Source organism: Podarcis liolepis, assembly GCF_965112155.1.
Source record: "Podarcis liolepis genome assembly, chromosome: 7".
Classification (NCBI taxonomy): Eukaryota; Metazoa; Chordata; class Lepidosauria; order Squamata; family Lacertidae; genus Podarcis; species Podarcis liolepis.
The window spans coordinates 30,972,984-30,996,546 of NC_139561.1; the positions used below are offsets into that span (position 1 = coordinate 30,972,984).

Below are 23,563 nucleotides of genomic sequence, written 5' to 3' on the forward strand. Positions count from 1 at the left end.
TTTGCAAACTCCGGTTTGGGCCGACAAATTTTCCCTGCCTGAAATCCTGGAGAGCTGCTACCAGTCAGTGTAGCAAATACTGAACTAGATGGACCGCGATGGACTGAGCTTCATATACTGCAGTTTCCAAGTTTAAATCAGCCATTTAATCGGAACTTTGAAAATTAGACCCTGGCCATTTTTTGGTAGGGGAAGCAGCAGCTGCTTTTCCCAAGTTCAATCCCCAAACGGCATCTTCAAGTATGACTGGGAATCTCCTGAAAACCCAAAGAGCCACTGGCAGCGCAGGCAGTGTAGACAATGCTGAGATAAATGGGTCATAACGGTCCGACACTCACATATGGCAGCTTCCTATGTCCCACAAGTGAACAATGCACAGCATGGAAGAGCGCCACCTGCTGTCCATTCCGGAGCTCCTGCCAATCAATCACAAAGGACATCCGACTGATCCTTACAAGGGTTAGAGGAAGGGGGTGGGGAGAGAGAGGAGCAACAGTCCACTCTTCCTCCCCCCCCCCCCATTTCATGATGGGAACAGGCATGGGAACCACCTGACAGTGCATGACTGCAGTGTGAAACTGGAGCACCTCTCCAGAGAGCGCCCAAACGCCTCTTCCCCAGCTGCGCAAGCAGGATCGGGAAAACAGCGCAGAGCAGGCACATGGCGCGCATGAACACACAAGAGGGGCAGGCGGGGAAGACAGCAGCTGCTGGAGGAAGAGGAGAAGCTCAGGAGAGAGCAGGCAGGCTCCAAGGCATCAAACAAGGGACTGTGAAACCCAGGGCTGAAAGTTGGGTTTCTCCCAACCCCCTGAGCAACGGCATCAGGTCTTCTTGCCTGGCTCATCCCCACAGGATCTGCAACAAGGGGGCAGCCAGTAGGATGGCCAGACCTCAAGAAAGCTCTCTCTCTTGTCTCCGTGCCAGCCAGCTTGCTGGGAGGCCAGCCAGTCCTCCCAGAAAGCTGCTCCTCCCTCATAGGGGAGGGAAGGCGCTTGGTTGGGGGGGGGGAGATGCATCAGGCACAGCTTCAGTGCTGAAATGAGCTCTCTCCTTCTGCCACAGGAAAAGGGTGGCACAGAAACCCTGGCTGGAATTCTCCCCGCACGGAAGGGAGCTGCCAGCACCATCCAGGCCACCAGAAGGAGAATTCCAAGTGGCTATTTTAAAACCTCAACTCAGCCCAGGCTTTGGAAACTCAGGCCGTCCTACTCATGTGCCAAATAATCTCCTTGCCCCTCCCCTTTCGCCATGCAAAAACAGAAAACAGCTTATTTTCACAGGTTCCTTCTGCGATCTGACAGTTCTCTTCCTCTTTCCACTTATGCGCACCGGGAACACAAACAATTACAGGTATAATGCAGAAAACTGCACGTAATGTGAGATTTCGGCAAGGACTAGAACCTCCGTTCGCTTTCTAGGTGATCCAGCATTCCTTTATTGCAGCCTGTTGGATGATGAGGGCTAGAACCCTCTGGACTCGTTTCATATAATTTAGCATTCTTTTATTACAGCAGAACCATTGTTTTCGAAACAACCTTCGTCACAAGCCTGGCCAATCTGAAACCGCACTTGGTAATTAAATAACACTAATATTCCCTACTTGTTATTTTAACCCATGTGCAACTGTATTCATTCTGTGTGCCTCTTATCAGCTTTTTTATTATTATTATTATTCCAATTTTCACCTGTTGTTATCAGTGTTCTGCTTTATATACACATTATAAAATGAAACTTAAAAATATTTACCCCAAAACAAAATCACTAATATCCTATCACAATGCTTGTAATCCCAAAGATTAAAGCAAAACCCCTATCTTTGTGCTGAAACACATTCATTACCCTGCACCACCCATAAAAGGGCTATATTCAAATATCCTTTGTACTGGAGATAAAACAGAGGCAGGGGAATAACAGAGACCAGGGGAGAACCACAGCTCAGTGGTTAAGGAGGCATTTTTGATTTTCATGCAGAGTCCTGGATTCAATCCCTAGCTTCTCCAGGTAGGGCTGGAACAGACCCCTCCAGGAAAGAGCACTGCTGCCAGTCACTGTGTACTGTAGACATTCATGAGCTGGATGGACCAATGGTATGACCTGCTACAAGGAAGCTCTTTTTGTTCCTATTTCAATCAGAACCATGAGGACTAGAATCTTGGCTTGATTTTAAGGGAAGGTCTGTAGCTCAGTGGCAGAGCACCTGCTTTGCACACCGAAGGTCTCAGGTTCAATTCCTGATGTCTCCATGTAGGACTCTTGCCAGCAAAACCCTGCCAGTCAGCGCAGCCAATGGCCTGACTCATAATAAAAGGCAGCTTCCCAAGTTTGGGTGATGGCAGGGACAGAATGTTTTAAAACCCTTTGTCTGTTCTCAGCCGAGGTTAGCAACTTAGGGTCCCCTTTCAGCCAGGGGATGTCTGGTTGCCAACCTGCTGCATAAGAAATGAGTCATGCGCCAGCCACTCCAGGGAAGTGTCCTTGGAGATGGTACCCAGCTGAAGTGCTGTTATCACAAGCTCTTTAGGCAGCTGCTTTGTTTAGAAAGCACAGCTCATTTGCAGTGGGAGTACAGCAGCGTAGCCAACCCTTTCTGAACAGGAGTGCTCCATTTCTGAGAATCCCATTCCTGCCTTTCTTTTCCAACATTCTGCAGCTACTGAGCATGCTCGGTCACAACTGGGCTTTTGCAGAGGAGTAAGCAAGTTTCGTTTATTTTTGTACTTTAGGATGATGGAGGGCATGCCATATCCCCGCCCCTGATTTCTCTGTGGCCCCATTGTACACATAGCCCACTTGTATGGCTCAAGGAAGTGAGCCAAGCTGTGCCTATTAAAACATTATTTAAAAACAAAAACAAAACAGAGGTGCAAACATCATTAGGCAGCCAGGTTTCTTCTGCCTAACCTGTGGTCTTCCACCACATGTTGGGCTGACTCCCATCAGGCTTGCCCAGCATGGCAAAAAAGTCAAGGCTCATCATTAATACCATTAATTTATAAATCACCTTCCAAACCTCCATCTCAAGGAAGTTTATGCATAAAATAGCCAAAGAGAGTTAAGAATATAAAAACAATACATTTAAAATGAAACTAAAACCCCACAGGCTATAGAATCAGGTGTGGGCAAGCTGGCTGGAAGCTTAACAAAAACAACCTCTGGAGGACTGCACATCATTCACTTGTGGGCTAGAGGGACCTGTGATTGGACCAACTTTATTATTAACGGCCTTCTTATTTTTTCAATATGCATTTAGACCTACAAGTCCCCTAAAGCAACAGTGGCAAGGCCAGCAATCCGCTCCAGAATGAATGAGGTCAGCTACTGCAAAGGTTTCCGCAAAACACTGGTGCAAATGATAACTGGACTTAGGAAACTGAGCCAGACCACCGGTCCATCTAGCTCAGTATTGCAGGCATGGACTAACAGCAGCTCTCTGGGATTTCAGGCATTAAATCTTTCCCAGTCCTAACTGAAGACATCACCATTGGGGACTGAACCTGGGACCTTCTGCATGGAGAGCAGGTGCTCTAACCATTGAGCAACTGCGCCCTTCCCAATCAGCTTGCTGCCTTGTCAGCAAAAGCGCCTTTTGTTTTCAAAGATTTGCCACCGCTCTGTCTTACTTCTGCTTTTTAAAAGACAAACAAACAGCTAAATGACTGTTGATAGAAGTCAATGGGAAGAGCTATTCAGCCAAATTACATAAATCTACGTAATCAAACATTTCTGGAAAGTGCAATAATTCATTTCATTTTTTTATTTTTAAAAAAGTTGCTTGGTTTCAGAACAGCAGCTAACCAATTTTATGGCTGCAGTGAGGGAAAGAATAGCTCGACTGAAATATTTATAAAGCAATATTCTTTTTTGCGATCCAACTGTGCTTCAGAGAACGCAACTGTTGTTTGGTAGTATTTAACAAGTCAACTGACCGAAACCTTTTTCTCTTTGCAAACCGCTTTGAGCTTTTTTAAAAACAAACAAACTATCAATGAACCACCAAAGGCCTACTTGTACTCCAAAGCAGCTAACATGGCATTAAACATTCAGCGGAGCAAGGGAGGGAAACCTGTGGCCCTGCAGATGTTGCCTCCAGGCTTCTGACCAGCATGCTCAATAGTCAGGGATGGTGGGGGTTGAGTGTGTGCCCGGCACAGGTAAATGCATGTAGCCTAGTGGTAGAACATTGCCTTGTATGCAAAAGGTCCCAATTTAATGGCACCTCCAGGTAGAACTGGGAGAGACTCCTGCCTGAAACCATGGAGAGCCACTGCTGTCAATCAGTGCAGACAATATTGAGCTAGATGGACCAAGGCAGTTTTCCACAAGTCTTCCAGCCCTGCAATGGAGAATTAAATTTGGGGGATTAAACTCTCTCACACTCATTGTAAGACACAGGAGAGACCCCGAGTGCCCTCCACAAGGCATTCCAAGTCTGGAATCCTGGGAGCAAACCCCACTAAACTCGACAGGACTTGCTTCCAAGAAAACAGGACTGTACTGTTAATGTCTTGTGGATTGGCGGAGGTAGCGCTAGACTCCACAACTCTGGAGAGCTGAGCTGAGAGCCCACCTCCTGCACATGTTTCCTGGGCAGCTTGCGCCCAGCTTTGGCTCTGCTGCTGCCCTCAGTCTGCAGTCTCACCACAATCAGGACCCATCCCCAACTGACTGAAATCAGCTCCAACCCTCAACCGCAAAACAGGAGCTTGTGCATGCTTCTTGACAGGCCAGCCCGCAGTCCCCTTGGGAATCAGTGGGATTAATGTGCAGTTTAAGTACCCCGTGGCTTAGCCATACAGCCAGATCTGATTCAAGAAGTTCAGTGGGGCTTACCCCTGAGTAATCATGCCGCAAACTGCAAGCCTGGGGGGAGGGCAGGGTGGCGGCGGCTGCAAAGATTCCTTAAACCCATGCTTAGCCGACTTTTATTTAAAAACAGAGATGCAACACACTTACAGGTTGATGGCGAAGCAATATAGATTGAATTCATTTTCCATCATTTGAGAGCTGAATTTCAGAAGGGGAGAAAAGATTTGGCCAGACTTACCGGTACTTTCCCAACATGATGGTTCACCTTTTCAACCACACTGGATGATCCTGGAAGTCATCCAAGGCAACAAGAGAAGACGGTCACACACCCCACGGGCTGTCAAATAGACTGCCCCTGGATATGGAGGTTCTACTGAGCTGTAACAGTTAATTGCACGATTCTAGACAGCTTTACTAGGAGGCCCATGAGTAGCGTGGGGCAGAGGTCAGAGAGTCAGACTAGGACCTGACCTGGACCAGCGTTCAAATCCCCACTCAGCCATGAAGCTGACTGGATAGCCTTGGGCCAGTCACTGCCGCTCAGCCTAACCTGCCTCAAAGGGTTGTTGTGAGGTTAAAATGAAGAGGGAGCACCCTGCACGCCACCTTGAACTCTTAGGAGAAGGTCAGGTATAAATGCTATCAACTGAACAATGGAGCTGACCCCCAAGCCTTACACTCCAGAAAAACAACTCTTACGATAAATAAAAATTACCCCCAAAATATTTAGAAGGGAGCTGAGAGAACTCCCTCTTTCTTTGCCTCTAAACCGTGCACAGCCAAGCAATTCCAAACAACACCCTACTTACCCGGCACTTTGACAACAGCCCCTCTCCACCACCAACCCGGGCACAAAGGTCTATTATCTATTTTTGACACACACAAACACCTATCCAAAAAAGGAAACCTCCAATCGCTCCCGCTGAGTGTTTCCCTTTGGGGACCAGTCCCACTTTCTTGGACTTGGCAACCGTGGATGGGAGAAATATCGTTAATAACGAACAAACAGAGAAGTCTCCACCCCCACCCCCACCCGCCCGCCGCTAACCTGAGTCTCAAGCGCAACAGCAGCAACTCCAAGTCCCATCGGAGGGCGAAGGAACAAAGGCCCCGCGTCCCCGCCGGAGCCCTTACCGTGGCAAGGGCAGCCGGGCACGGCGGCAGGCCGAGGCAGCCTCCGGGCTCCCGCCACGCAGCATCGGGAGTGGGGTGGGGGGGGGGAAGAGGCCGGAACAAAGCGGGCAGAGTCGCGCTCCGCCTCGGCCGCGCTGAGCACCTGTTCGCCCCGGGAGAGGGAGGCGCGCGCGGCGGTGCCAAAAGGGTCCTCTGCTCCGTGCGCCCTGGGCGCGTGCCAAAACGCGCGCCGCTGCGCCCGCCGGGCCTTCCTTCCTGGCTCGCTGGCTCGGGCCGCGCTCTCGCCGCGCCCGGGCTGGCCGGGGAAGGGGAAGCGCAAACAATGCCGCCCGCCGAGGGTGGAGAGGGGGGGAGCGGGGGCAGCAGAGGCAGCAGCTGCCGGCCAGCCTCCGCCTCCTTCTCCTCCGCCGCCTCCTGTTTCCCTGGATTGGCTGCGCCAAGAGCCTCCGCCTCCCCGAGCGCGCCTCGGCGGCAGGGAAGGGCTGAGGCCGCAGCCTCCGGAGTGGGGGGCGGGGGAAAGGAGGGCTAAGTGGCAACCGCGGGAGGAGCAACCCAGTCTCCAGTTCCCAGCAACGGATGGCAAGATGCCCCAGAGAGCGGGGACTGGGGGGCTCTCCAGATTTTAAACTTTTATTCATTACATATATAGATCATTTTTCCTGCAAGGTGGTGTACCAACTTGCCCTCTTTCGGGGGCGGAAAGATTTCATTTCTCTTCATAATGTATTCGAATACCACTTTGGGTTGTTGTTTTTAAAACAGCAATCTAGCAGTGTATACATTTTATGGGATCACAGATATTGTGATATTAGTAAAGGGAAAATGTCGTTTTTGAAATTTCCATTTTATAATGTGTATAACATGGAACCGTTAGAACAACAAATGAAAATTTAAAAGACGAACAACAAAACTATAAAGTGGGCACAGAGGAGGAGTACAGCCACACATGGGTTAAAATAACAAAGTCTGAGCAAAGAATATTAGATATCTGATTATCAGCTCCCTCCCCCTTTTCTCCCCACAACAACCCTGTAAGGTAGGCAAGATTGATATACTGGTTGCCGCAAGGAGACTCGGTGAGCCTTGTGGCTGAGTGGGGATCCAAACCCTTGCTCTCCCTGGTCTTAGAATCCACCACGCTAACCACTAGACTTGCTCTCTAGATATTGGGGGAGGGGGAGTCCCGGCAGCCATGAAAATTCAGCTCCTCATTCAACTAACAGGATGCCACTGACATCTGGGGGAACCCGTGCTGGCTTTTTGTTGTTGTTTATGCAAAAATCACTCTCACTCTCAGTCACTCACTGCTTCCTTTTTGTGTGTGTGTGTGTCCAGTGTTGAAACAATAATGGAAAATGGAAAATCAATCTCTCTCTCTCTCTCTCTCTCTCTCTCTCTCTCTAGTTTCCACTTTCCATTATTTTTTCAGCACTGGACACACGAAAAAGGAAGCAGTGAGAGGGACTGAGAGTGAGAGTGATTTTTGAGCAGCTGGGGGGGGGGAGAAAGCAGGTGTGTGCTTGTGTGGCCCACCCCCCACCCCACAAAGGGTCTGCGGAAGAGAGGGGAGCAGCAGGAGCTGGCCATTGTTCCCTGGGGGGGGGAATATCCAAGCACCCCCTCCTCTCCCTTGGCCCAAATGCAGATGTGGGGCTCCCCTTCCCCAAAGGAGAAAAGGTTTGCTCCATTTAACTTGATTGAAGGGAATGTGCAGCCAGGTCAAAGATCCAGCTGCAGAGCCTTTTGTCTCTGCGGCAGGCAGGCGGCAAGGGCCTCCCCTCCAGCTTCCCAAGAGTGCAAACAAAAAAAGGAGGGGGCGATCGAACCCTCCCCTCCCCATCCCATGGAACTGGGACAAAAAGCAGGCGGGATCAAGTACTACTATGCAAAGATGATGGAGGGAGGCGGGGAGAGAACAAACATTTTCCCTTCTCCAAAACAAGCCCATGCCGAGGGGGACATAAAAGCAGCCCTGCCAGGGTTGGAAGACAATAGCCTTAGAATCTCAGAGTAGGAAGGAATCCCAAGGGTCATCTAGTGCAACCCCCTGCAATGCAGGAATCACAGCTAAAGAATCCCTGGCAGGTGGCCCTTCAGATATTTAAATATGGCTCCATCATGTCACATTTCAAAGTTCTCTTCTCCAGGCTAAACACTCAACTTCTCATGAGACTTGGGTCTCCAGGTCCCCTCGGGAAGCCTAAACCAGTTCTCCTGGTAAAACCAGGTGGGGCAAGCTATGGAAATTTCAGTTTTTACGGCCTATTTTTCATGAATGTGCATGTTCGGGTGGGGTGGGGGAATGGAAAACGTGTCTCTCAGAACACTAAAAAAACAGCCCCTGGATCATCAGCTCAGCTCCTCTTTCCTCAACAACAACGATCTTCCAAGAATGCACAAAATGCCACCCGCACATTTCCATAGCCAGGGGACTAGAAACTTGATCTTTCAAAAGGGAAGCTGAATATCAAGATTGTCTGAGAAAAGAGCTAAAAGAGCTCCAGCCATCTCTGTGTAAATCAACCTGTTGCCTTCCTGGTATTTTGGACTACAGCTCCCATCATCCACAGAGAAGAAGGCATAGATGTTCCTGAACTAGGTGGTATCTCCCTAAGGATTCCATACAGTCCAGGATCAACATCCATTCCGTGCACTTCCAGAATTTTTTTATTGGTGGGGGGGGGTTAATCTCAAAGAATACTCTGATTATCTTTTACGTTCATCAAGAGGCAAGTTTCTAGTCCCTGAGGTCAGCAATGATAAAACACTGAAAGGGAAAAAATTCAGTAGCTGGGGGCAAGTAGGGTGTCCAACACTTTCTGGTACAGGGAGAAGATACGAGGGTTTGGGGTGCTCTCCAGCACTGTGCCCCTTTCCCAATCAACCAAATCGTAAGAACGACATTAAGCCAAACCACGTACAGAATACATATCAATTAATTCAGCTTGTAGAATTCACCTTTCCTTAAAAAAACATCAAACCAAGATGGGCTTTGTCTCATCCAGGATACCACTTTCTACAGCAGCCAACAAATAGCGTGCTCCCCCACTGCTTGATTCTCTGCAACTGGTACTCAGAGATAGACTGCTCCTGAACACAGAGGCTCCCTTGGAGCCATCATTGCAAACTGCCCATGATTTGGGGAAGCACTCATAACCCCACAACAACAGATAGGAACGTACAGCGCCACACTGCCCCTGAGTGCCTATTCAGAAGCACTCCTTGGGATTCAGAGCACTGCTGCAGGCAGAGGCAAGTAGAGTTTGACAACCTTCTTCCTCCCGCTGGAGAGTGCAATAAGAAAAACACACCTCTCCGGTTCCTTTTAAAGCAACCCTGCAGCAAAGGAAGGGCTGCAAAGATTCACACACACACACACACACACACACACACACACACACAGGCAGCACATTTTCCTCCCCCCAAAAGACCCCTTACCGTGAGGCGGGGTGGTCCCAGCGCCCTCAGAGGCCTGCTGCTCAGGGGGGGCCGCCAGAGGTGGCGTCGTCAAGGCGCCCTGGGGTGGGAGTAGGGGCTGGGCGACTCGTGACTCTGCCGGGGGCTTCTCTGCAGGAAACGGGTCTTTCCTGGAATTCTCCTGGTTGCTGAGTGGCGGCTGCAGAGGAAGGACGAGAGAAGCGAGGGAGGAAAACATCAAGAGCAGGGGGAAATAAGAGGCCCCTGCTTGCCCTGCTGCAGAGGTCTATCTGCTGGAGTTGACGGGAACTGAATCCGGGACCTGCCACGGGCAGAGCACAACCTCAACCCCTTGAAACTGCAGACTTAGATGCGCTGTTGTTTTGCAGGCATTTTGCCCATCAGAGTGTTTAGTACTTTGCAGAGAAGTGTCGCCCCCTAACCATAATGGGAGACAAGCAGACAGGAGATCTGGAGTGGGGAGGAACTCAGGGGGCACACACACAGACCCATCTTGCCAGGGGCCTGGCTTCTGGGACAGAGTTCACACGAGGCTGCCAAAGGCAGAACATCAAGTGTGGAGGGGAGCCCCTGTGGAAGCAGCAACCCCCTCAGAGGCAACGGGGCAAGCAGCTCTCCCCAAATGGCTGGTTTTCTTGAGCAAGTGGGTGGCCTCACCCAGAGCAGGATCAAAGACCCATACGTCATCAAAGCAAGGACATCAGAACAGATGTGCACTTCATTTGTACTAAAAACTGGGCTTTTAGTGCCACGTCTCAAGCCCTCTGGAATCCATGCCCAGCTGAAATTAGACAGGCGTCTCAGAATCATAGCCTTCCCCGAGGCATAACCCAGTCATTTATGAAATTAGAATTGTAACTCTGTAGGAATTTTTTTTGTTTTTGTTTTTGGTACTGTATTGAATTCCTATGCTACACACTGCTTTCATGGCCTCATTAAGTGGTTTCCTGATATGTAAAAATAAATAAATAAAACCAAGAACAGCTCTACTTGATCAGGGCCAAAAAGGGCCTATCTAAGTCCTGCATCCTGTTTTCACAGTGGCCAACCAGAGGCCTAAAGAGGGGAGCCCACAGGCTTCCAGTGGTTGTTCCCCATCATCTGGTATTCAGAGGTAGACTGCCTGCAGATGTGGAGGCTCCGCTATCACAACAAACATCCATGAGAAGAGCTCTGTTGGATAAGGGGAAGAGTAGCCTGAGCCTTTCTGAGGGAAACCCAAAGCTAAAAAGGGAGTCAGGGTTTGCCCAACCCACCGAAGACATTCCCCTTGCTCTGGGATGTTTTTGTGTGATTCGCAATGAGCTGAGGCGAGGGTGGGGCACTTCCAGCCCAGAGGCTTGCTCAGGCCCGACATGAGTTCTGAATTGGGCCCATGGGCCCATTGCCCAAACCACAGCCACCCGTCCCACATGCAAAGCAGCTCGCCATCACTCCGAAGCCTGTTTGCAAGCAGCTTATATCAAAACCACTTGCAAGTGGGTTCCCAAAAGACAAGCCCCTTTTGAGTCGTCACCTGGCCTCATAAGGGTGACAGGTAGGTGATGGACAGGTGTGTGGCCCTGCCCACCTGCCCAAGGTAGCCTGCCTTGGGAGGAAAGGCTGGGGGGGAAGGATCCAGTTCCACCCCTCTGCCCCAGTCCTCACCCCAAAATGAATGCCCCCCAGAGGTCCAACTCACTGTTCCAACAGCTGGCTGTAGTTGAAGGATGACGGCCGAGGTGTGCTGGAACTTGCGCTGGCCGGCGTGGTTGGGGCAGCCGGTGGGTCTGGCTGGGGAGCCACCTTCCAGCCTCTGGGCCCCCAGCGCTGGGGGCCCAGAGGGATGCGGGGTGTGCTGCTGCGAGGGCTGGCTGGCAGCGGGCTTGTGCTGGCTGGGGGCCTGGCAGGCTGGCAGACTGGTAGCAGGCGCCTGGTTCTGCGAGGGCCCTTGGGCTTGCAGGCTGGGGGGTGCCCCGAGGCTGGGGGTCGGCGGAGGGGGGACCTGCAGCTGCGGAGGCCTGGGCTGGAGGGGTTGATGTGGGTGTTGCTGCTGGATCACAAATTGGTGCTGGATTGGCTTCTGCTGTTGCAACAGCTGGTGGGTCTGTAGCTGGGAATACGCTGGAGGGGAGAAAGGGGCCAGTTAACTAATGCCACTCCAGATGCCCTTTAAATCATCACCATCATCAAAATAAGCCAAAGATAAATAACACAAAGAAATACTGTATCAGCAGGTTGAAAGCAGCATAAGGTTGCACATTGTAACAGAACTTGTCATTCCAATAAAATGCCAATTTCCCCATAAACCTGGTCCATATGTTGTTTTTTTAATTGGTTAGTCAGAGTTACTGTGGACCCAATTTTCTCAAGCCATCAGATTTATTTTTACTGGAGGAAATCAAACAAAATGGTATAAAATTTTTTAGTATCAATCTGTTTGATTTGCTTCTGTGAGATAAAAATGAATTAATAAAAATAACAGAATAAAAAAAAAGTGTGATATATCCACTTTATATTAGGTTAGTTTGGAAATCTTGATTTCTCATTGTCCTGTGGTTAGGGGAGTCCTGTGTTTCTGCATTTGTGGTATACAAGATAAAATCCCACCAAACATCATAGAAGGTCCCTCCTGTCTCTGGCAGCACAAATTTTTATGCTAAAGGGAACGCCGCGAGCCCTGTAAGGTTTTGCATGTGAAGGCAACTGAGGTTCATGCCAGTGTCCGTGCCTAGAGTTCCCGAGAGCTGAAAATTCCTGCAGATATACATCCTCATAGACCCCTCTCTAGCTAGCATCCAGATGAGCAAGGAGCATTATCAGAGTTCAAGGACGCAGCCCAGCCAGGAGAAAACACTCCAGGAGGAAGCAAAGCAAAATCGGTGAGCTATAAAGTGAGTCGGGAGCAGCCCATAAACAACAGCAAAAGTGGAGAGAAGCTCTTTGCCCCAGAGTTGCCGAGAGCTGCTAGGGGCCCCCTACAGAAGTGACAATTCCCAGAGCGGTTTAACAATCAAACCCTCTTAGAGTAATAGAGTTGGAAGGGATCACAAGGGTCACCTGGTCCAAGCCCCTGCAATGCAGGAATCCTTGGTTCAGCATGGGGCTCAAAAGTGTGACCCTGATATTATGAGTCTCATGCTCTACCAACTGGGCCATCTCACATGGAATTCTGAAAAATATAGTAATACTAATATAATCACCAGCCAGTTACTAATAAGCGCAAGAAGCAGTCACCAGTTCCTTGGAACAGCCTTTACCAATCCGCATCCCATCCAGGCATTCTGGGCAACGACTCCCATCTGTTGCCACCCAAAACATCTGGAAGGTATCCGGGCTGGCAAAGGCTGCCTTAAGAGTCAGCTTAAGAAATATTACAGTACAGTGGTACCTCGGGTTAAGTACTTAATTCGTTCTGGAGGTCCGTACTTAACCTGAAACTGTTCTTAACCTGAAGTACTATTTCTGGGTTAGCGGAGTCTGTAACCTGAAGCATATGTAACCTGAAGCGTATGTAACCCGAGGTACCACTGTATGATGAATTCGTGATCAGGATTCGAACTATGAACCACAGTAGGAATTAAGAGATTATTGTATGGTGATTATGACATAACCATGCAGCAAGGATGCAGCGAGGGGGAGAAATTAAAAACACAATGGAAAATGGGAGGGGGAGTCAGGGAAAAAACAAAGAAAAATTTACTATGTTTTGGTATTTATGAAATTGTTGTTGCTTTTTTTTAAAAAAAAGAGTCAACTCTAGATGGTTTCTCACTCACCCCTCATTCGGGTGTGGTTCTCAAAAATAAACCCCCAGCCCCAGAAGCAGGGCAACTGCTTCTGCTACTCCACACCCCCAACTTTGCTCTGCCCCACCCCCGTGGCTCAGTCCATCGGAGACAGGGCCAGTACCTCACCTGGGGCAATGAGTGGGTGAGTCGTAGAGGAGGTCACCGTCCGGTTTGTGGAGCCGCCCCGCCCGTCCAGATTCCCAGCTCCCCCGCTGCTGCTGCCACCTCCGCCACCCCCCTCTCCTTTCCGAAGATGCTCTGGGGCATGTTCGGAGACGCCCGCCTTGCCGCCAGGAGCCTGCCCAGCCGTCTTGCCCTGAGTAGCCGGAGAGGAGGTGGAGTGGCTGGTGTTGCTCGGGGTGGGCTTCATGGCCAATGTGGGGAGCTGCTGGCTCAGGGAGGGAGCCAGCCCCTGAGCGGCTGCCTGCTGGGTGCGGAGAGATGAGTTTTGTACCTGCAACAAGATGGGAGAAGAAGAGAGCTCAGCTGCAGAAGCCTGGTCCACCCACAGAGCCTATAGTACTGTCTACACCAACCAGCAGCAGCGCCCCAAGGTTTTACACCTGGAGGGGGTCTCTCCCAAAAGCTGGGGGTTGAACCCGAGACCTTGTGCATGCAAATCACGCGCCTTAAAACAGTGAGCTGAGGCTTCCCTGCCCTTCTTTCTCCCTGCTAAAACCGCAGACACACCCAGACCCTCGCCCTCCTGGTTCTTACCTGAGCTGTGGTGGTGGATGGCTGGGTGGTGGTGGCCCCCTCAGGCTGCACCGCAGCAACCGTGGCTGTGGGCGTGAAGATGAGCTGCGGGGAGAGAGGGAGAGCACGGCCTAGGCTCCTAGCTACTTGCACAAGGTTACTCTGCTGAGCCTGGAAATCACAGGAAACGGGTCCCCTTATACATCACCCGTTGCCATCCCAGCAGAGAGATCACAGCGTGGGGGGGGGCTGGGGGGTGGAGCAGCCCCAGGAAACCACAACCATGCAGGACAGAGGGGAGGGATGCACCAAGGAGCATGCTCAAGGACTCCATGCGTTGGGGGCTTTGAGGCTGGATTACTGCAAGGCACTCTATGTGGGGCTGCCCTTGGGCTTGGGTTCAGAAGCTCCAGCTGGTGGAGATTGCTGATGGGGGCATCTAGCCAGCAACACATGGCACCATTGTTGAAGCATCTGCACTGGCTGCCTGTCCACTTCTGAGCCAGGTTCAAGGTCCTTGTCTTAATTTACAAAGCCCTTAGGTCCAGGGTACTTCAGGGATCGCCCAAAACCTTCTATCCCAGCTAGATCACCGAGATCATCTGCTGGAGCATTGTTGGCCATTTCCTGATTTCGCGAAGCTCGTTTGACAACCATGAGAAACCGAGCCTTTAGTGTCGCCAGCCCAGTCCTATGGAACTGCCTGCCACTGGAGATTCAGCAAGCGCCTTCTGCTTCAACTTGTAAACGCCTGCTGAATACTTTTCTATTCCATCAGGTCTATGCAGGCAGTTAAGAATACATCTTTCCATAACAGCTGATTTCCGATTTCAACTTTTTAATATGGCTCTTACTGTATGGTTTTTAGGTACTACTATTGTAAACTCCTGTAATATTTTTTGTGCATAGCGGTATATACTTTCATATTATGTATAAATAAAGTGGTTGCCTCTGAACTTTGGAACACTCTTTCCAAAGTTACGCCAAACGCATCAACAGAAATGAAGAATAGGGATTCAAAACGCATATGCTTATTTATTATATTTTTCCAGGAAGGTGATGCAATGGAGCCCATTTAAAATCAAAAACAGATTTTTCACGGACCATCTTAGTTGAGAATTTGGGATGCACAGTGTTTCTTAAGTTTACAAACCAGGATGACACCTCACCCAGGAAAGGAAGCAAAAACAGCAAAAGACTATTAGCTGCTTCAGTAAGACACAGGAGGGGGGAATTTCTCCTGGAACAGACTGTAAGGGGAAGAGGAAAGCATATACTGCAACACTTTGCAAGGAAACACATTTGCAAGGGTAACTAGAGAGGTCATAGTTTTGTCCATTACCAAAGTGTGACCATATTTTTTAACAAAAATATATGCCAGAATTGGAGTGTACTGATTAGGTTTTTTTAAAAAAAAAACCTAGTGTGTGCAGGTTCTACATCTAAAAATAGAGGCTCACTGTCCAAATTCAAACCACAGTTTATTCCATTTTAAGAGCATTTTCCCAACCGTTAATTTCTGCATTATATCTGAACCACTTCAAGAAATATGGTAGAATACAATGCAAGCTTAGCACTCATTTTTGTGTTATTTACAAATTGTTCCCCCCCCAGAAGCAAATTACACTGAAATAAGAGCTAAACTTGCCCTTATGTGAAAGCTCATATGCATCACAGAAATTAACTGTTAGGGGAAAGTAGGGAAAATGGAATAAACTGCCACGTGAAGGGAGCCACAGTCTGTGCATGAAAACTTCTGAATGGGCCTCACTGCAAAACCATGCTCTTGAGAGACTCGGAACCAATTCCGACACCCTCCATCACCTTCTCCATACCACCACCACATCAAAACCGCAGGAAAACCTGAATTACTGCATTGCACACCATGTGGGCCTTCTCTTGCGCTAGATCTGGAAGCGACATTTAGCGCAGAATGCTGCAGCACGGTTGCTGACAGGAGTGAGGCCTTCTCAGCATATAACAACCACACTCAGAAATCTACACTGGTTGCCAATTTGCTACCAGGCAAAGTTCAAGGTATTACTACAGTGGTACCTCTGGTTATGAACTTAATTCATTCCGGAGGTCCGTTCTTAACCTGAAACTGTTCTTAACCTGAGGTACCACTTTAGCTAATGGGGCCTCCCACTGCCGCCGCACCACCAGCGCACGATTTCTGTTCTCATCCTGAGGTAAATTCTTAACCTGAGGTACTACTTCCAGGTTAGCAGTGTCTGTAACCCAAAGTTTTTGTAACCTGAGGTGTTTGTAACCCGAGGTACCACTGTATTAGTATATAAAGCCCTTAACCTGGGACCAGTTTACCTGTGAGGTTGCCTTACTCCTGCTTCAATCAGCGGTGCTGGCACTGGTACATGTACCCCGTAATACCCACATTTGTAAGGAAGTCATATTTTAGAGAGGCAGACCCTACCCTCTGGAACTCCCTGCCTATTGATGTCAGCCAGGCACCTTCGTTGTACTCTATCTGGCGTCTACTAAAAACAATTTTGTTTCGGCAATCTTTCCCAGAAATGTGGATGCAAGGTTTAATCTGTTTTTAGTTTATTGTTGCTTTTATCTTTTGAATGTTTTAAAGAACTGTTTTCTATTGATCATTTTCTTTTCTTTTTAATTCTCATTGTAAATCACTTTTGAGGGTATTTCTTTTTTCAACCGACAGGTGGTGTGTAATTCTATTAAATAAAAAAATAAAACGCTCAGGCTGGTGTAGAATGGGCAGAAGAACCGCCGGGGTGGTACCCAAAAGGGCAAGGTTATTTCAGCACAACTGGGATGCTCTGCCCTGCCCAGAGCCTCCCCAGATGTATCAGTAAGGCACATGCCAGCTCCCAATAGGCTGTCAGGTTCCCAGATTGCACAAACAGGGGGTTCAAGGTGCTTTGCCAACTTACCATCTGAGCCCGCAGGTACATCTGAGCCTGGCTGGCTGTCAGGGTGGGGCTGCTGGCGTTGCCCAGGAGTACGGCTTGCTGGGCTATGCCAGAGGCGGCCGCCGAGTTCACGCCCTGGGCCCGGTTGATCAGCTGGGCGGCAGCTGGGGACGTTGCCAGGTTTATCTGGGATTGGGTGGGGAGGAGAGGGAAGACAGAAAGTGGTGCAGTGAATCTGGACGACGGCATGGAGGAGGAGATGGGGACAGTCCCATCTGCACCAGCAAAAGTGGAGCGCATGAGGCCCCAAGATGCCCCAGCTCTGTGGGGCAACAGAAACCCCACAGCAGCCGTGCAGAGAGAGGGGCAGACTCAAGGCTTACCGTGGACTGCTGAGGCGGGGTCTGTGTGGGCCCATTGTTGCTGGACGAGGTATTCTGCCTGTTGGCTGCCAGACTTGCCTGGAAGGGCAAGCAGAGGGGGAATTAAGCAGAAATCAGACATACTGAATCCATATAGCTGTGAATCCTGCAATGTGGGGGCTTGGACTAGATGACTCTATGATAAGAACATTTGCCCATTTACTTCACCAGTCGGAAGAGGCTCTCCATGCTTTCTGGTGTGGGGCGTTCTCAGCCCTATACCAAGGCTTGAACCCAGGACCTTCCCAGGGTCAGAATGTAAGAAGAGAGCTTGCTGGATCAGACCAAAGGGGGCACATCTAGTCCAGGATCCTGAACCAACAGATGCCCCAATGTGAAATCTGCAAGAGCCCTCTCCCCTCCTGTTTGTGTCAGTTTTGGAGACATTATAAAAGGAAATTTTTAAAAAATCTTCATGAACATAAATGACATGTTGTACCTTATTTTGCCAATGCGCCTTGAGACCTTTTGTTGCACAAAGGAACTGACAAATGAAATTACTATTCTTATCATTAATAGTATTAATAAGAATGGCAATGTGGATGTGTGAACGACCCAGTATAAATGATCCACTGCTCATGTACTATTCCTGCATTTTAAAAAGTTATTTGTTTCCATTTCATAAACTGTATATGCTGCTCAGTCGTAAGAACCACAAAGCAGTTCACAGAAAGTATGAAACAATAAAATTTTAAACAAAAACAACTTCGAAAACAGATATGTAATAAATTCAAAGAATGGTTAAAATCAAAGATAAACTAAAAAATAGATTAAAGCCCATGTCAGGTTCTATATACCTGAACAGGCTTGGCGAAACAAAAATGGTTTTTTGCAGGTGCCTAAAAGAGGATGGCAAAGGCACCTGCCTGGGGTCAGTAGGCAGGGAGTTCCAAAGTGTGGGGGCCACCACACTAAGAGATAGATTTCTTACAAATGCAGAACCCTATGTGGCATCTGTATCAGTGCCAGTTGATAAGATAACGATTTTTTTAAATCTCGTGAAGATAAAAAAACAAACAAAGGCGACTTCCTGGTGTCCATTACATGCATCAAATACATTCTGAAAGAAAAACAACTCGCCAGTCTGGAGGGACCCTTTGCTATTATGCAATTAATCATAGAATTGTAGAGTTGGAATTGGACCTCAAGGGTCATCTAGCCCAACAGCTGGTTAATTTAATTATTATGCATTTAACAGTTGAAATACTTTATTGTCACTTGTACAACTTGTATACAGTGAGATTGCACGAGCACCCCCCACCCCCACTCAGCTCTCTTAGTCTTAATTCCCCTAGTTTACTGACGCACACCCACCAAACCCAAAAGTCAGCTGCTCTGTTGTTATCTTTACCCTGTTGGTGTGACTAATCATGCTTCTATATCTTCTGCCCGAGGGCAGGAGATTAAGAAAGTGCCGGCCAGGGTGTGAATCATCCCTGAGAATTTTCCTCACTCTCCTGAGCCAACATTCTTCCGCAATGTCATCCAGTGGATTCACGGGACAGCCCATAATATCTTGTGCTGTATTCACCACCCTCTGTAGGCACTGCCTATCAGTTGATGTCAAACCAGCGTACCACCCCGTGATGCATTATGAAAGGTCGCTTTCTATTATGGACTAGTAGAAGGAGATCATCAAATGTTGATTGACATCGTTCTTCCGCAATACTCTGAGGAGATGGAGTCTCTGTTGAGCTTTCTTAACCACCTAGGTTGTATTGATTTTCCAAGTAAGGCCTTCACTGAGATAAACTCCTAGGAATTTAAAGGAAGAGATTCTCTCCACATAGCCCTCCCCGATGTACAGCAGGGCTAGTTCTCCTCTCTTCCTCCGAAAGTCCAACACCATCTCCTTTGTCTTGCTGATATTTAGGTGCAAGTTGTTCCCTAGGCACCATGTAGATTTTTTTGGACCTCCCCTCTATACGCTGATTCATCTCCACCTGTTATTAAACCCGTTATGGTGGTGTCATCTGCAAACTTAATAACTGCAGTAGACGGGTCAGATGATACACAATCGTATGTATACAATGAATACAGCTAGGGACTTAGCACACATCCCTGTGGTGTGCCAGTGCTGATTTTTAAGGAATTAGATGTCACATGTCCAATCCTCACTGCTTGTGTCCGATCTATCAGAAAGTCTTTAATCCAGTCACAGATGGTAGGAGAAAGGTTCATGTCAGTCAGCTTTTTAATGAGGATGTCTGGAAGGATGGCATTAAAAGCCGAGCTAGAATCAATAAACAACATCCTGGCATAGACCTCCCTTTAAAAAACAAACAAACAAAAAAACCCCACCACCTTCCTTGCCCAGAGGATTCCACTTGGAGCAGGACTCCCTCCAGCCCTCTCCCACTAGCCCCAAAGGCCTACCTGCTGGACGGCAGCCAAGCTCTGGAGCTGGGTGCTGCTGAGGTGCTGCTGCTGCAGGGCTGCCGTCTGGAGCATGAGGTGCTGCTGCTGGGCGGCATACATCTGCTGCAGGTATTGTGCGGCTGTGTTGGGCTGGCGGTGCAAGGCCTGCTGGATCACCTGCCGGGAGAAGGACAGCAGGCAGTGAACAAGCTGAGAGGCAAAGACCCAAACAAGAGGCAGCTGGGGAGCAGGGCAGAATGAAATTCTTTATCAGGGCTGCAGCTGGGAAGGGAAAGGGTTAACCACCGCCTGCCCCCCTCTGGGTGTGTGTGGAGGGGAAACAGGTCACATTCACACCTTAAGATTAAAGAACTATGAAGACACTTCAAAAATCACTGCTTCTTCCCCCAGAGGATTCTGGGAGCTGGAGTTTGTTAAGGGTGCTGAGCATTGTTAGGAAACCCACTTGCACAGCTACAATTCCCAGAGTTCCCTAGGAAGAAGGATTTTTGGCTGATTTTGGCCTTATATTTATTTATAATCTTATTTTTCACCAAAAAAAAAGCTTTGCAAATTTTTAACATAGACCTAAATTTACTTTATCCATTGACTTCCCGTCCTCCCCTTCCATGGTTTTCATATCACCCTTGAATGCTGTATATTTCACATACGCTATTCCATACATCCATTTTAACCTGTGTATCTTAATAATGAATGCCGTCACTCGTATTTCGAGTCCTGCTCATGTTTTCATCTCGCTGTAGTAACTCTTTGAATATTCAATAAAAGGTCTCCCGTCCTCGATGAATTTTCCCCCATTTTAGTCTCTATAATCTTTTGCTGTTAATCTCGCTGGTTCTGCATGCTGATCTACAGCCTTTTAAATGTGTTTGGGAGGGGGTTCCTGCAGCTGGCAAAAGGCGGGTTCTAAATATCATAATAACCATGGCATATTGAGTCACACCATTGGTCTGTCTGAGCATTGTGGCCACCCTGACGGACAGCTGCTCTCTCCAAGGTCCCAAGGCAGAGAGACAGGCAGAAACCTTTCCCAGCCCAGCAACCCAAGATCCTTTTAGAACCAAAAATGACTCCAGGGTGGGGAAAGTGTGCAACTCCACTGAGCTAAGGGACCCTCCCCAAAAGGCTATGTGCACACCATGTGGGATGGGGGAGTTAAGTGCAAACGCAGCTGTGGGCAAAACGGTTTCCCACCCCCACAGGAAAAATAAGGGGGGTGAATAGAGTCTGGGAAATTCAAGCCCCGGGGAAAGCATTACCACACCAGGCGTGAAAGCAGCATGTAATCTACATTCAAAGCAATTTGCCACATGGTGGAAGGAGAGGAGAGATGCACTGTCACACATTGGGTTGGGGGGCACAAATCCCACCCCCTGGCCCTGCGAGCTAAAAGCTGGAGGCACTTTTATGCTCAGAAAGGATTTCTGCGGAGGATGCTTAAGAATTATTATGCGTGCACACACTCACACACACATTAAGTCAGTATAAAATTACAAAACAAAAAGTATGAAAACAAATTTGCCCCAGAAAGAAAACTTAGACCTCACATTGCTGCCCAAGAATATGTGGACTCAGACTACTGCAGAGAAAAGAACTGTCAAGTTATGTGCTTCTAAGAGTGAGGAAAACCTCAGAAATCTCTGCACTGTTTTGTGGAATTCCATTTCTTACGTGCCAAATACAACCAAATTGCGAAATTTGGCTTTCCTGGTGTGTTTTTCTGCTTTTATCTATCTCCATTATCTGCTCTACCTTTATTTGGAAAACGCAACCTCTGTATTGCTCCTGTATTACGTTTCGAAACATTTGGGGTTTGGTGGGGGTTTTTTTTTTTGCAATGTTGATGTTACATTAATGAAAAACTACACACACACATACTAAAAAACCACCAAGATCACTGATTCAGGAGGGCATTAGAACATTTAAGGTGAGCTCCAGCATTGAGCCCATAAATCTGATGGGTTCCAAAACCCTCCAGGGGGTTGGGGGGCAGAAGGAGTAGGAGACACCCTGTTTGCACAAGCAGGAAGTTTGCTCCACATGCAAGACAGCACAGTAGGATCTCACCCAGAAATGCAAATCATCAAAACATTAAAGCTGCAATACAGCAACAACAAAACCCTAAGCATGTTTGAAATTCACATTTAAAGGGTAATCAACGACGATTTGAGTGCAACAGAAAACAGCAACCTTCTCACTGACACACAACGCAGAATATAAAAACATGGATATTCACACTGGAGGGACACCTATTTACTGAGCTGATAAATAAACCGAGACACTTGAAACTACAAAATTTGCAAAGAGACTGGATTCCTCACACTTGCTCTATAAAATAGAAAGGGTGGGATATTCCCTCCTGTTAATAAAATTAAGAGTACCACCAACCTAAAGAAAAGTTTGTTACAGCTATGAAAATATGAAGCCAATATACTGCGTATATAGATATCTATATAAGGAATGGTTTGAACCTGTATAAGCAAGACTCACGTTATTAATTATTTTTATTATTTCCTTTTATACTTCTTGACAGTTTATATTTTGTCATAATAATGCAGATCCAATATATTTTCATCTATCTATCTATCTATCTATCTATCTATCTATCTATCATCTTGAGAATGACAGAATAAAGGTTTGGATGGGAGTTTAAATACCTCATAGTACTGCCAAGCTTCTACCGAAAGGAGCAGTTTTTTTGGGGGGGAGAGGTCAAAGGTTAACCGGCATCAGCAAGGGTCTTGAGAACTTTGACCTTGCTGAGAATTTCCAAGCTGCCTGCAAGGACCGAAATCCTCCATCCATCACTTCTGCCCTCTGCCAGCATTCATGGATACCCCAGGGAGTCTTAAGCAAATCTTTTGGGCACTCCCCATAGCCCCTTCCATGCTGGGGGGGGGGGGAAACTCTAGCGCTAAAGCAATAGAATAAAAAAACAGTTCCTCAGAAGCTTCCTTTTTTAAAAAGAAAGACTTATGTGCACCCAAAACAAGCACATGGTGACAGCAGACACAAAATTAAAAGACGCCTGCTCCTTGGAAGAAAGGCGATGGCAAATATAGACAACATTTTAAAAAGTAGAGACATCACCTTACCAACAAAGGTCCGTATAGTAAAAGCTATGGTTTTCCCAGTAGTGATGTATGGAAGTGAGAGCTGGTCCATAAAGAAGGCTGATCGCCGAAGAATGGATGCTTTTGAATTATGGTGCTGGAGGAGACTCTTGAGAGTCCCATGGACTGCAAGAAGATCAAACCTATCCATTCTTAAGGAAATCAGCCCTGAGTGCTCACTGGAAGGACAGATCCTGAAGCTGAGGCTCCAATACTTTGGCCACCTCATGAGAAGAGAAGACTCCCTGGAAAAGACCCTGATGCTGGGAAAGATGGAGGGCAGAAGGAGAAGGGGACGACAGAGGACGAGATGGTTGGACAGTGTTCTCGAAGCTACAAACATGAGTCTGACCAAACTGCGGGAGGCAGTGGAAGACAGGAGTGCCTGGCGTGCTCTGGTCCATTGGGTCACGAAGAGTCGGACACGACTAAACGACTAAACAACAACAACAACAACAACAAAACAAGCACCCCAAGGAGCTCCAGGGGCATGGCAGACAGTTCTGGAGTTGTTGTAAACATAAATCTGCCCTTTTCCCCTTATGGGGTATCCAAGGGCCCATACAGAGTCCTTATGTACGTTCCCTATTGGTAGGAGAAAATAACAGAGGCCAACCAGAGAATATTGAGATGCAAAGCAGCTAGTAAGCCTGATCTTTATTAAAGCTGTTGCAACAGGGTGCTCCCCTCACACGCAGGTAAAGAGGAGGAACCCAGAACCAAGGTGTGCCCGTCCTTACATAGACATTTTAAATTGCCCACCCTGGAGTCCAAGACCACCCCCAGAAACATCATACATACATCACAGAAGGGGTGTAACCCAAGACCACCCCCCACATACCTACATCACAGAAAAGGTGGTCTAAAACAGAAATTTGAATGCTGTTTTTCCTCTTTGCCATGTTATC

The 23,563-nt window shown here is 48.1% G+C and overlaps 1 protein-coding gene across 5 annotated transcripts in view; it reads right to left on the minus strand.

Moving 5' to 3' along the window:
- The window catches only part of PHC2 (polyhomeotic homolog 2), a 60,018-nt gene that overhangs the window by 12,371 nt on the left and 24,084 nt on the right, over nucleotides 1-23,563 (minus strand). For 2 of the 5 annotated variants that reach the window (XM_083512943.1, XM_083512945.1), the window contains exons 3-9: nucleotides 19,540-19,698; nucleotides 17,125-17,202; nucleotides 16,763-16,927; nucleotides 13,869-13,952; nucleotides 13,278-13,605; nucleotides 11,063-11,484; nucleotides 9,382-9,559 (exon numbers count right to left, since the gene is read on the minus strand). In XM_083512943.1, coding sequence (XP_083369069.1) covers nucleotides 9,382-9,559; nucleotides 11,063-11,484; nucleotides 13,278-13,605; nucleotides 13,869-13,952; nucleotides 16,763-16,927; nucleotides 17,125-17,202; nucleotides 19,540-19,698 — 1,414 coding nt within the window. Of the gene's footprint in view, nucleotides 1-5,857; nucleotides 6,443-9,381; nucleotides 9,560-11,062; nucleotides 11,485-13,277; nucleotides 13,606-13,868; nucleotides 14,019-16,762; nucleotides 16,928-17,124; nucleotides 17,203-19,539; nucleotides 19,699-23,563 lie in introns of those variants that run through there. The other 3 variants (XM_083512944.1, XM_083512947.1, XM_083512946.1) reach the window with 3 other exon arrangements.